This window comes from Piliocolobus tephrosceles, chromosome 9 (genome assembly GCF_002776525.5).
Source record: "Piliocolobus tephrosceles isolate RC106 chromosome 9, ASM277652v3, whole genome shotgun sequence".
Taxonomy (NCBI): domain Eukaryota; kingdom Metazoa; phylum Chordata; class Mammalia; order Primates; family Cercopithecidae; genus Piliocolobus; species Piliocolobus tephrosceles.
In genome coordinates this window covers 10746776-10761339 of record NC_045442.1, presented here as the reverse complement: position 1 = coordinate 10761339, position 14564 = coordinate 10746776, and the positions used below count along the sequence as shown (strand labels likewise).

The 14564-nt window shown below is 41.5% G+C and overlaps 1 protein-coding gene across 1 annotated transcript in view; it reads left to right on the top strand.

Annotated features, from left to right (window-relative positions):
* The first annotated feature begins 3 nt into the window (after positions 1-3).
* Positions 4-14564, top strand: part of ACADSB (acyl-CoA dehydrogenase short/branched chain) — a 37866-nt gene continuing 23305 nt past the window's right edge. The window contains exon 1 of the mRNA XM_023224445.2: positions 4-163. Coding sequence (XP_023080213.2) covers positions 122-163 — 42 coding nt within the window. The 5' untranslated portion in view covers positions 4-121. The remainder of the gene's footprint in view (positions 164-14564) is intronic.

Here is a 14564-nt window from a genome sequence, read left to right as displayed (position 1 = left end):
GGCAGGGATTAAGGGGGGGTTGTGTGCGGGGCGGGTACTGAGTGGGCGGGGCCTACCTCTAGTAGCTCCCACGGGCTGACTAGTTACCCAAAGGCGCTGAGCCGAGAGGCCTGCGGCGACGATGGAGAGCCTGGCAGTGCGACTGCTGCGCGGCAGCAGGCTGGTGAGTGCGTTCGAGACTGGCGTCCTGGGGGCCCAGGGCGATCTTGGCCCCTGGCATCACAGCTGGCAGAGCCTTCTAACGGGCCTCGGGGCGCCAGCCTGAGCCCCGCTGCACGTCGTGGGCCCATCTCCCCAGACTCTTTACCCGCGGGCAGCCCACGACCCCGACCCCCTTCAGGCCTCTGGGGGCGGCAGCTGGTGGCAAGGGGGTCGGGGCTGTCTAGAAGCTGCTTTGGCGGAGCAAGCGCCTTCAGTGGAGTCGGAGGGTCGCAATCAACAAGATGTCCTTTGCAGGCCGTTGCGTCCTGAGAGCAACCGAGTCTTGAACTCTGGATCTCTGGATACGTTTTGCACAGGTGTTACCTCCCTGATGCCCTAACCCACCTTTCCCCGGTGATTAGATTTCACACCTCTTCCCCCCAAAAAAGATTGTTAAAATATAGGCCCAGTCTCATTCTGAGCAGGGTGTCTCCCTGTTCTTCCATCCGCGGCCCCGCTCAAAGGTAGTAAGGGACTTCGGAGTTGTTCGGGCTTCCCGGCCAGGGACAGAGTTCCCTCTGCCCCTTATCTTATGTCTGGAGCCTGGGTGTCTTCCGTGGATAGACTCACCGCGGCCCAGGGGAGCCTGTGTCGGTCCCTCTTCCATGAACTTAAGCTGAAACCAGCCTTTTGTGCTTAATTCTGATCTCTGCAGCTACACAAACTGTTGGTTCTTTAACAGCTCCTGTGTTAAACATCCTATGTTCTTCACCCCTTGGACCTATTATATAGCATGCTTTCCAGAACATACACATTTGGATACACTTGTGTTTGTCAGTACACTTCACTGGGAATTTTCCCACTGCTTACGTGTGCTTTTCGTGTTTCCTTTGCATTTGCTTTAATGAGTTAGGCTTTCAAACTGCTGCTCCAGTCTTATGCCCAGAGGCAGAACTCTTACCTTTTTACTCATTAGAGATAATTGATGTTATTTGTTTTACAGGCCTGAAATGCAATAAAAAAATAGTAAGTGATTATTGTTTAATACTGTTTATAATTGTTGGTTAATAACTTAGCAAAGAAAATTTCCTTGGTTTTACCATTTGACTCTGTTTTAGAGCCAAAATTTATTGACCACATAATCTGTGGTAGGAACGTTCTCCTTCTACCTGAGTCATTTCAATTCTCACAACCATCTTAACAAGTAGTTTAATCTTGCAGATGCAGCGGTTGATGCTGAAAAAGAATAATAACTTGCCCACAGATAGAAAGTGATAGAGCTGGTATTCGAACTCTGGTCTGATTTTAAACTTAACCTTCATATACTACTGTCTCCCCTTCCTTACAGATATCAAAAGCCTATTTTGTTTGGACTTTTGGTTTATTGTGGCTTATAGTCCTTTATAGTTTTTTAAGCTCTTTTACATGAATTAGCCAAATTTATTGAACGTCGACTGTAGCGTAGTGGTTAAGAACGTGGGTTCTGCACCTAGGCTGCTTGGGTCTGAACCCAGGCCCTCTCACTTCCTAGTGGTATAAGCTTGGACAGGTTATGCTTTGGGTCTTGGTTTTCTGATCTGTAAATGGAGAGAATAATTCTGCCTATTCCAAAACTGGTGTGAAAATTAAATGAGTTCATGTGTTCATGTGAGGCACTTAGAATAGTGCCTGGCATATAGTCAGCTCTCGGTAAATATCAGCTCTTACTGCCACGCATGAAGCATCGTGTGCTACGGCAGATGTAATAATGAGTAAAACACTTTACCTTCAAGAAGTTTATCTTTTAGAGAAGAGGTTAGAACTATATGGAACTAACCTCATATCACATAGGTGTGGAACAAATCCTAAGGGGCTACCATCTGCGTGCAGATTCAGAAGATAGAAATGACTAGGACCATCGGGAAGTGATATGCTCTTTGGAAGCTGGGTTAGAGTTTAGGAGGGGAAAGGAGTGTTCAGAAAACTGCAACAGAAGGGGACTGAGGCCATTTTAGGGAATTGGGGGTTGATCCTTTTGGATTGTGAGGAGCTATTGAAGGTCAAGAGCGTTGGAGTTTCCTAGTGCCACAGGGTAAGTAGATTGCTGTGGACACAATGGCATGGAGTGGGAAGAAATGCAAGGCAGGGCTAATTTTGGTTTCTATCCAGAGGCAAATAGAGAGCATTTACTCACTTATTGTAGACCAGGGACAGCATTTTACACCCACTACCCTATTTACTTTTCCTGTAAACGCCCGAATTAGGTATATTAGTGGCTTCATTTTGCAAATGAACTCGGAGGCAATAACCAGTGTTCCCGAGTCACACAACAATCAGATTGCAACACTGGCTTTCAGCCTACCCCTGCCTTCTCAGAAGGTCTCTCCTAGTCCTGCAGATGGATTAGAACTGCCCTGTCCATTTGGTCTAAGCAACGCAATTAGTGGAGAATTGGACCTTGTAGTTAACATGTGGTTCCAAAGCATTTTAATGTAGCTCGATATCTTTTTTTTTTTTTTTGAAATGGAGTCTCACTCTGTCGCCCAGGTTGGAGTGCAGTGGCGTGATCTCAGCTCACTGCAACCTATGCCACCCGGGTTCGAGTGATTCTCCTGCCTGAGTAGCTGGGATTACAGGTGCCTGCCACCATGCCCGGCTAATTTTTGTAGTTTTAGTACAGATGGGGTTTCACCATCTTGGCCAGGCTGGTCTCGAACTCTTAACCTTGTGATCCACCTGCCATGGCCTCCCAAAGTGCTGGGATTACAGGCATGAGCCACCACACCAGGCCTCTTGATGTCTTTTAAGAGATGATTCTTTTTTTTTTTTTTTTTTTTTTTTTAACAAGGGCTCACTGTGTTGCCCAGGCTGGAGTGCAGTGGCATGATCATAGCTTACCGTAACCTTGAACTCCTGGCTCAGGTGATTCTCTGACTTCAGCTTCCTGGGAGCTGGGACCACAGGCATGTGTCACTACACCTGGCTAAGTTTTAAAGTGTTTTGTAGAGATGAAGTCTCACTGTGTTGGCCAGGCTGGTCTGGAACTCCTGGCCTCAAGCGATCCTCCCACCTCACTCTCCAAAATGCTGGGATTACAGGCATGAGCCACTGCACCCAGCCAAGAAGTGATTCTTGAAAAATATCCTTGAGGTGATTTCTTGTTCAGTTAATTCTCTGAACATCTGCTAGACAGCAGCTGCCAAAATAGATATAATTCTTGTTGTTCAACTTTTTGCTCTTCAACAAAATCAGAAGTATTTTTTCTGGACATGTATTTGGCATCCAGGTAGAGAGAGCACAAATGGTTTGAACGTGTCCCCCAAAATTCATGTGTTGGAAGCTTGACCCCCAGTGTGGAGGTTTTGAGTGGGGGGCCTAATGGGAAGTGTTTGGGTCATAGGGGACCTGGCCTCGTAAATTATTAATGCTGGTTTCGAGAGAGTGAGTTCCTCATAAAAGGACAACTTTGGCCTTCTCTTGCTCTCTCTTTCTCTCCCCTCATTTCTCACTCTCTCTTACCCTCTCTCACCCTCATGCCTTTCTCTATGGAATGACACACCTCTTAGCCTGGGAACTTGGAACAGCTGACTCATAATAAATGTTCTTAAATACTTAGAATAGCTGACTCATAATAAATCCTCAGTAAACATTAGCTATTTTTTTTTTTTTTTTTTTTTTTGAGATGGAGTGTCGCTCTGTCGCCCGGACTGGAGTGCAGTGGCCGGATCTCAGCTCACTGCAAACTCCGCTTCCTGGGTTTACGCCATTCTCCTGCCTCAGCCTCCCGAGTAGCTGGGACTACAGGCGCCAGCCACCTCGCCCAGCTAGTTTTTTGGTATTTTTTAGTAGAGACGGGGTTTCACCGTGTTAGCCAGGATGGTCTCGAACTCCTGACCTCGTGATCTGCCCGTCTTGGCCTCCCAAAGTGCTGGGATTACAGGCTTGAGCCACCGCGCCCGGCCAACATTAGCTATTTTTAAAATTAATTAAATTAGTTAGTTTTCTAGAGACAGGATCTTGTTCTGTCACCCAGGCTGGAGTGCAGTGATACAGATCATGGCTCACTGCAGCTTCAAACTCCTGGACTCAAGTGATCTTCCTGCCTTGGCCTCCCAAAGTGTTAGGATTGCAGGCATGAGCCGCTGTGCCTGATTCTTAAAAGGGCAAGGCATTGTTAGGAATTCCTAAAGACCAGAATGAAGAATCAGAGACTGGTAGATGGGAAAAGTTGTATTTTTAGCAGTTTTGGAGAATACCTAAAACCGAAGCTATTATTTCTGGAGAAAGCAAGCAGAGGTTGGACAGATTCTGGTGTAGAAGTTTTGGCTTGGGGATATGAAATTGGGATCAACTTAAAATCTAATCCATTGACACACTGCTAATAAAGGCATACTCAAGACTGGGTAATTTATAAAGAAAAAGAGGCTTGATGGATTCACAGTTCCACATGGCTGGCAAGGCCACACAACTGTGGTGAGGAAGGTGAAGGAGGAGCAAAGGCACATCTTACATAGTGGCGAGCAAGAGAGAAGTGCAGAGGAATTGCCCTTTATAAAACGATCAGATCTTGTGAGACTTACTATCATGAGAACAACACGGGAACACCCCGCCCCCATGATTCAGTTACCTCCCCCTGGGTCCCTCTCATGACACATGGGGATTGTGGGAGCTACAATTCAAGATGAGATTTGGGTGGGGACACAGCCAAACCATATCAAGCAGGTATAAACAATTTGGCATAGGAAATCGAAATCGAAACTGAATATAGTGTTAAGTGTTTTTTCATTAAATTCTAATAAATTGTTGACATGATTCTCATAAGCCATATCAATTCCTGTAATTTTAAAGCCCATAAAGTAGTTTAATTTTCTTTTGGGGGTGGTGAGAGAATTTGTTTAAACTTCATTTCAAATAATTGTAGATTCTCATGCAGTCATAAAAAGAAATACGGAGAGATCCTGCATCTTGTTATCTGATTTGCCCCTGTGGTTAATTAACACTTTACCAAACTATAGTACAATATCACAACCAAGAAATTGACATTGATACTGTCAACCTAAATAACAGAAAGAGGCTCTCTGAAAGAAAAGATGCTTATTTGGGAATAGAGCATTGCAATGGAAATACACGTGCCATAAGATTACATAATTGTTTTAAAATAGTTATAGTTGGCCACAAGATCAGTAACAAGGATGATGCAGGTCTGGGGTTGGACAGGCAGTTACTGGGGCAGATAGGTCTTGCAGAAGTATTTTTTCTGTAAGGTTGTGATGGCCTTTGTGCAATATTTTGGTGTTTGCAGTCTTTGGTGATAGTTTTTTATCAGGCTTGCAAATATGAGAACCCTTTTTTCATGGCCTTCCCTCACTCTATTTGTTAAGGTTGTTGTGTCTGTTTGTTTGTTTTACATTAGTGACTCCATTTTGATTCTGACAACTTTTACAATATGACGCACCAAGCTTTTTCAGATATTCCATTTTACAGGTGTATGTGTGTGTAGGACTGTGCAGTTTTATCACATATGTTTGTGTATCCACCGCTACAGTCAAGCTACAGACAGTTCCAACAGCGTAAGGATTGTGTTGTTTGTCCTCTTACAACCACTCGCTACCCCTAACCTCCTGTCCTGGTCTCTAATCCCTGGTAAACACTAATCTCTAGCTTTATAAATTTGTCATTTCAAGAATATTAGATAAATAGAATCATCCAGTCTTTTTTTGTTTTTTTGCTGAATAGAATTTATTGTAGGGGAAGGAAAAAATTTTCATCCACCCTCTTGGGTTCAGTGACTGGGGCTTGGAAATTAAATAACAAAAGACAGATTAACAATAGTAAAAGGTTTATTTCCTATGCATAATGAGCAAGTAGCTGGCTCATTAAATGGTTAAAGGGTTTATATACCTATATTTATACCTATATTTACATGTTTATATATCTATATTTACATCTTTTCATGCAGTTATAAAAAGAAATACAGAGAGATCCTGCATCTTGTTATCTGATTTCCCCCTGTGGTAATACTATCCTAACCTTTATGTACCTAATAATATCCTTAGGTATATAAAGGAAGGGGGAGAAAGGGCCTCTATAGGAAAAACAAATAGGTCCCCTTGGGAAAGACAAACAGATTTTTATGAAAACAAACAAGTGGTAAGAAATTGTGTAATAACATTTGCCTATCCATCTTCAGGGCCAAAAACTCCCCAGTAGGGGGAATTTCTGATAGCCTCATTTCCTGGAGGTCGCTGCTTTTAGTCAGATAAGGGAAGCTCCTAGAACAAGCTTTTCCTCCACTTGTTGAATCTCAGATGTCTTCAGCTTAAAAGAAGCATTATGCCAACTCTGGGATTCCAAATGGGTCCCTGCACCATGATAGGGATGTACCACAGATGTTTAACCATTCACCCACTGAAGGACATCTGGATTATTTCCAGTTTTTTACTATTGTGGCTAAAGCTGCTGTGGACATTTGTGCACAGGTCTTTGAACTTATGTTCTTACTTCTCTTGAATAAATACAAAAGAGTACAACTGCTGAGTCATATGATAATTGCGTAAGAAACAGCTAAACTGTTTTCCAGAGTGACTGTACCATTTTACATTCCCAAAAACAATGTATGAGAGATTCATTTTCTCATCTCCCTTGCCAGTGCAGCAAATCAAAATATTTAACCCCAAAATATACTTCAACATATTTTGGAATGGTTGCCATAGTGCCAGCAGACCAGCCTGATCAACATGGTGAAACCCTATCTCTACTAAAAATACAAAAATTAACTGGGTGTGGTGGCATGTGCCTGTAATCCTAGCTACTTGGGAGGCTGAGGCAGGAGAATCGCTTGAACCCGGGAGGTGGAGGTTGCAGGGAGCCGAGATCGTGCCACTGCACTCCAGCCTGGGTGACAGAGCAAGATTCCATCTCAATAAATAAATAAATAAATAAATAAGAAGACTTAACTTTCCAAACAATCTGTCTCCTGTCTTCTTCTATTCAGTAGTTTATTTGCAAGGCAATAATAGTGTCACAGGTTCAATCCTGGCTTGGATATTTCATTATCCTTTACAATTACATGAAAATTTTGTTCAAGGGAGAGAAAGCCAAATTTCCCCCCTGCATTGGTCCACCGTTAATATCAACCCCAGTATTCTATTTTGAAATGAAACCTTATAGACAAATCCATTCAGTCTTAATCAGAATGACCATAAGATGGGATTCTCATCATCTCTTTATACATTTTTGTTAAAGAGCAGATCAGTGCCTTAAGAAAACCTTGTGCTTTTATTCCAATGCTCAATTTATGGAAAAATAAAATAATACCCTTTTGAATGTAGTCAGTATATTCACACAGAGAATTTCTTTTACAAGATTAATTTTTACAAACCTTCCACAACTTGTTCAAACCTTTAGCTTTATCTTATTTAACTGAAAACAATCCTTTAACCATCTAGGCAAAAATTTACATTCCCATGGCTTCTTATAATCTTTTACCAAAAACATATTTTACTTTCTTTACACACCTTGCATGTCTTTTTTATATAAACATCACACACATAACACATATGTAACTACACAGATAGACAAAAGATGCAGTAGTTTTAAGATTTTTCATCTGTCGATCTACTAATTGGATTACTGGCCTCAGGGTGGAGCTCTTCACGAAACAGGGCCAGGAAAACACACAGTTTCTACGGCTTAATAAGCAGGTATAACTGGAAGACAAGAATAGATTTTGAGAGAGATCTATCATAGCACTTTTAATTCTTGGGGTTCTGAGGAAAACAGGTTTTTTCCCCCAAAATAGGGTCCTTGGTGACTTTTCTGTTTTTCCCAAGGAGTCCCATGCTCTCCGAAGTTACCTTAGGGCCTCTCGTGTGTGCATTCAGAGTGGCAAGACAAAACGGAGAAAAATAGTCAACTGTGAAGAGAATAAACAAAAAAAGAACTTCTTTCCAGCAAAACAAGATCCAAGAAGAGAAAAAAAATACGTAAAGGCCTTTTAAGTATACATATAGCTTGGATATCCACTTTTAATTAGGCTTTTTTTTTTTTTTTTTTTTTTGAGACCAGTCTCGCTCTGTCTTAATTAGGCTTTTAACCATAGTGCTCTATTAAAAAAAAAAAAAAAAATCCTTTTAAATCTCCTATTACCCAATTCTAGCCATGCCAAGTGGCCAGTATTTCTGGCTTTGAACTTTACCAAAGGTAACCTCCCAGGTGCTCAGAGAAAAGAACATTTGAGCCAGTTCATGGAGGGGAAGAGAATCAGCAAATGGTAAATGTCACACAGATATCAAACCAGAAAGGACTCTTTCCCCAAGCCGGGATTGAACCTGTGACACCATTGTAAAATGGTGAAGCCACAGCTACTGAGCCACAGCATTGGACAATCTCTACTGCCCCTCCCAGAAGGAGTCTAGAGTAGTTAATTTTGAGTTTGCAAAGACTTCCAACTACTTAAGATGATTTTACAGCTAACTATGACATGAACGCCAAAATTCCTGGTCTGGATGGTGGAGACTGAGAGAAAGTACTGCACGTGGTTATAAGGGAACCTTTTCAAATCTGTAATTTGAACTAACTTTTAGATAACTTCTGAATTACACAAAATTCTACTTTTTCTCACTAATAACAACCCTTTCTGGCATATTTTGTATTCAGAATTATGTGTTAATTAGAGTTCTTATCCTTAGTAACCCAAGGATAAAAAAAAAACAAGAAATTCTGAAGTATCAGATATGGGCATTTATAGATAAGAACATTTGCACAATTTTAGAAACATATTTCCCCATATCACCACCCTTTCTTAATTGAAAATGACCCAGATAGTAAATGAGCATCAAAATTAAGATTGTAATTTACCCAAAAAAGTTTACCTAAAACATTTATCCCATTTACTGTACTCAATTCCTTCATTTTCAACAGTGTATCTAGATTACTTCTGCAAACTGAGATATTAGACACTATAATTGTTTTAATAGCCAGTGAACATCCATGCTCACCTAAACTTAAGTAAGAGCCTCAAAGTTAAATACACAGATGTTTTTACCGATAACTCAGAAGACTTGGCTAACAACATTAAATTACTCTCATTTGTACAAAAAAAAAAAAAAAAAAAAAAAAAAAGACATGCAAATCAAGATCATTTTGTTTTGGCTGGGTTTATAGTTTTATAACCTTGTATGCCAAACCCTGACACCTCAAAATATCTAGCAGAGACAAATATAAAATCCAGACAAAAATGTATGTTGACAATTCTGAAGGCATTTCTAGTTTTGTTTTATCAATAGTTTTCAAACCAGCTTGTTTATACTTAAGTCATGTGAACTTGAAGTTTTCTTAGACTTGTGTACTTAATTCAGAGCACTCTTATAAGCCAATTTGGTAGACACAACATTTAATAGTAAGTATATATACAAATAAACACATCTAGACAGGTACACACACACACACACACACACACACAGATCCAATAGCTTTTACCTTGGAACTCTAGCCGTGAGATAGCAATACAGGCTCAACAGTTTTACTTTGTGTGCCCCAATAGATAATCCAATGAAGGCTGTGAACCAAAATTGTGGGTAAAGCAGTTTCCATGGCAGTTTGATTTTTAAAGGCCAAACCTCCCCAGGCTCCAAAGAACACTGGGGCCAAACAGCACCAAAGGAGAGCATCACTCATTAACCAGGCCCCCTGCTTAGAGCAGCATCACAAAAGCCTGCCTGGGTACATGCAACTCCATCCCACTTTCCCATTCAGCAGCAAACTCCAGATTCCAAACAATATTGGGACCAAACAGTATTGCAAAATGTCCCATTGTCATCTGTGAGAGAAAATTCTAAGGAGGGCATAGTACTGGACCTCAGAACCTCTGCCTAGGGTGTCCCCTTTGGAGAGGTTGAAGTCTGGAGTTCGATCCCCTGAGGCATCCCCCTTTGGGGTCCACTCTTAGAGTGTCAGACGTCTCTGACCTTAGGTGGGCACCAATCCCACTTTGCATGTTTTCCCTCCAGAGGCAATGGCCTACTATGAGCTTTCCTTTGGTTCCTGGGTGTAATCCCCAACTTTTAGCATCCTCATATTTTGATAAGGCCTTGCTTTCCCATGCTTCCCATTCCACTAAAGTGATAGTCATGAGCTGTAATGATAGGCACTGGAGGCTGAGTGGGTTTCTTTTGTCCTTAGCCAGTCAAATAGGGGAAGGGAAGAATTTAGCATAAGAAGAGAACTCAAATGTGTTCGAATTCACTCCAGATTAGCTGCGCCACATGTAGGGATCAGGGACCACAACCGGAGATGATAGAAAAGAGTCCTTACCTCTTCCAGGGAGGGCAACTATCCTTATTCACTCCTTGGCCTTCAGGCAACACTGGGGAGTGGTCCTGGCCAGAAACCTGCAGTTGCCTCCATGTTTAGATGCTGCCCACCAAGGATCCTGAGTTGGAAAGGAAAAGAGAGAGAGAAGATACCCCTGGATGGTGCAGAAAGGAAAAGGTGAAAAATAAACCCCACACTTTGGGCTTACCACCTGGCTGGCTAACCAAAATATGTTCCCAGTGTAGGGTGTCCAGGTTCTTGGCATTTTGAACAAAGAATTGGACAAAATGCACAAACACAGCAAGCAAAGAATGAAGCAACAAAAGCAGAGATGTATTGAAAATGAAAGCACGCTCCACGGGATGGGGGTGGGCCCAAGTAAGCAGCTCAAGGGCCCAGTTACAGAATTTTCTAGGGTTCAAATATACTCTCAAGGTTTCCCGTTGGTTACTTGGTGTATGATGTTTCCTGCCATAGCTGAAGTAGAGTTACAAAATTATTTACCTGGCTTTAGAAGGTTGGGGGCTTTCCATTTAATTTAGTTCTAGGAAGCCCTTAGGTTCCCTGCCTCCAGACCCTATTTCCTGCCTCAGTCCCAGCTATCTGGGAGGCTGAGGTGGGAGGATCACTTGACCCTGGGAAGTTGAGGTTCCAGTGAGCAGTGGTCGTGCCACTGCCCTCATGTCTGGGTGACAGAGTGGGACTGTCTCGAAAACAAAAACAAAACAAAACAGATGTTAAACCAGATCACCCTGAAGAAAAAGTAATTAATAAAAATAAAAGGCTTTTAGGCCAGGCACGGTCGCTCATGCCTGCAATCACTGCACTTTGCAGGGGCCAAGCCACAAGAATCGCTTGAATCTAGGAGTTTGACATCAGCCTGGGCAACATAGCGAGACCTTGTCTCCGCAACAACAACAAAAAATTAGCTGGGAAAGGTGTGCATCTATAGTCCCAGCTACTTGGAAGGCTGAGGTGGGAGGATCACCTGAGTCCGGGAGGTCAAGACTGCAGTCAGCTGTGATCACATCACTGCACTCCAGCCTGGGTGACAAAGTGAGACCCTGTCACAAAAAATAAATAAATAAATAAAATAATGCATTTGCGTGGCAAAACACCCAAAACTATAAGCGAAGTCAAAAGACAAATCACAACCTGGCTTTTTTAAAAGTTGCAATTCCTGCCACCAAAGAGCCAATTTCCCTAATTTGTATAAAGTTCCTAGAAATCAATGGGAACAGAAAAAGACATTGAATAGAAAAATGGGCAAAGAACGTGAATAAGCTGTATGCAGAAAAAGAAATACAAATAGTTTGTAGACATATGAAAACATGCTCAAACGCATAGGAAGAGAAGCACAAATGTAAGAGTACCTGGCCCAGTGTGGTGGTGGCTCACGCCTATAATCCCAACACTTTGGGAGGCTGAGGCGGGCAGATCACCTGAGGTCAGGAGTTGGAGACCAGCCTGGCCAGCATGGTGAAACCCCGTCTCTACTAAAAATACAAAAATTAGCTGGGCGTGGTGGCATGTACCTGTAGTCCCAGCTACTTGGAGACTGAGGCACAAGAATCACTTAAACCGGGGAGGCAGAGTTTGTAGTGAGCTGAAACCACACCACCGTACTCCAGCCTGGGTGATAAAGCAAGATTCTGTCTCAAAAAAAAAAGGAGAGAGAGAGAAAAAAAAAAAAGAAATAAAACAATGCTAACACAAAACTCACACTTGCACCCTCTCCTCAGATATAACCTCCATCCTGAAGCTCATCTGTATGCTTCCTGTTGGTGTTTTTAAAATTTTGCTATATCTTTATGTCCTCATAAGAATATATACTATCATTTGGTGTTTTAAAGCGTACATAAATGCTGTCATCCTGAACAAATCCTCTCGCTAACTGCATCTTTAACTCTATACTATGTTTTCAAGATTTATGCATGTTGATCCACGTAGCTCCCTAGTTCCCTTTAACTGCTATAAGATATTCTGTTGCATCAATATATGACAATTTATGCATTGCTTTGTTGACAGATAATTGGATTTTTAGTTTTTTGCCTTTACAAAAATCACTGCGTCTTTTTGCACATGTCTACTATGAGCTGAAGTAAAATTACTGGGCCTTAGTGTAAATATGTTGTTTTAGTTCACTTTGTGCTGCTGTAACAGAATACCATAGACTGGGTACTTATAAAGAAAACAAATTTATTTCTCATAGTTCTGGAGGATGGGAATTCCAAGATCCATTCACAGGCAGGTTCGGTTGTCTGAGGAAGGCTTTCTTCCCACATCCTCACTTGGCAGAACGGAAGGGCTGGGCTGATGCTGTGTGAAGCCTCTTCTATAAGGGCCTTAGTCTCATTCCCAAGGAGGAGCTCTCATAACCTAATCACCTCTTAAAGGCCCCCCCTCAATACTATGACATTTAATTTCAATATCTGAATTTTAGAAGGGACACATGCAAACCATGGCATATGTTTTTATCTTTACTGTCACTAAATTGTCCAAAGTGATTGCAACAGTGATTTATATACTCAACCCACAGAGTGTAAGAATTTTTCCTTTCTAGCTGGGCATGGTGGCTCACGCCAGTAATCCCAGCACTTTGGGAGGCCGAGGTGGGCGGATCACTTGAGGCCAGGAGTTCGAGACCAGCCTGGCCAACACAGCGAAACCCCATCTCTACTAAAAATAGAAAAAATTAGCTGGGTGTGGTGGTGCATACCTGTAATCCTAGCTACTCAGGAGGCTAAGGCATGAGAATCACTTGAAGCTGGGAGGCTGAGCTTGCAGTGAGTCGAGATCGTACCATTGCACTCCAGCCTGGGTGACAGAGCGAGACTCTGTCTCAAAAAAAAAAAAAAAAGAAAAAAAAATTTTCTTCTTTCTCCCCACAACCCTTCCTAACCCTTAAGGGTCAGGTAGTTGGGGAGAAGCTTCAGGAGACAACACAACACCTCTGATACATCTTCCTTTGCCTTTCATATATTGTGAAAGCTTCTAGGTTTAAAGCACTTTAAGGATGTTTAGAGCAATACTTCATTATGCTGGAGCATAATGGAGGAAGGGAACTAACTCAATTCTTTTACTAACTGGCAAAAGAGCCTTTACCAGAACATTCCACAGTCAGGAGTTCTTAACCTTCTTTGTGTCTTGAATGAAGAATAAACGACAATGTAGTAAAGTTTATAGACCTTTTCTCAACGATTCAAAGTGCATAAAATATAGAGGGTTACAAGGGAAATCTATTTTTTCCCCCAAAGATGCTGGATATAAAAATACTTTTTAATTGTGGTATAGTAATGTGTGTTGGTTAATTAAATAAGATCTGGCAGTAGTTCTATTGACAGATAACTGCTGTGAATTTGAAATAACGAAGAGCACAAATAATATTTCAAGATATTTGTACCAAATCTATGTGATATAAAAGTATCTGTAATTTCTTTTGATGACAGAGTCACAGATACTGCTAAGACTACTGTAACTTGTTGCTTACATTCATAATAGAAGGAAATGCTGTATTTTAGTTAGAGGTTAGTGAAATAAGGATGTAATTTTACCCCAGTCCAAGTTCATGGACTTTATTGTTCTGTCCACAGAGGCCCAGACTTGATCATCAACACTTCTAGGTGCAACAGAACTCTGGTCAATTGAGTAAGAAACAGATAGACTCAAGCTCTGGAAAGTATTTGGCAAGGCATAAATAACCATTATTCCATTCAAGTAGCAATTGCTGTTCTATACAAAAAAATGTGATGATGTGGTGCAATGGGTTATAACTGTGGAAAATCATTTTGATGGAGTGGACACCAAAGCTGCAAAGGCTGAGGTCAACACTGAAGGCCAGGAGACATTAGAAAATCAACATCAAAACATCAGGCTGTGCAGTCAAAGGCAAGGAAAAGAAAAGTTTCTTTTATTAAAGACTGTCATAGTATTAATAAATGGAAAATTTTAATTCCATTAATAAATGGAAAAACGTTAGGTTATATCTCTCAATGCTTTGCTCAAAAATGGATTCCGTTCACTTAGCATATTGTCACTGTATTTTATGAAGAGTATCTTTAATAATCTTACCCTGTGATCCTATACCATTTCTTACCTTTCAAAGTACAATTGTCTCTGTTATCGTGTCT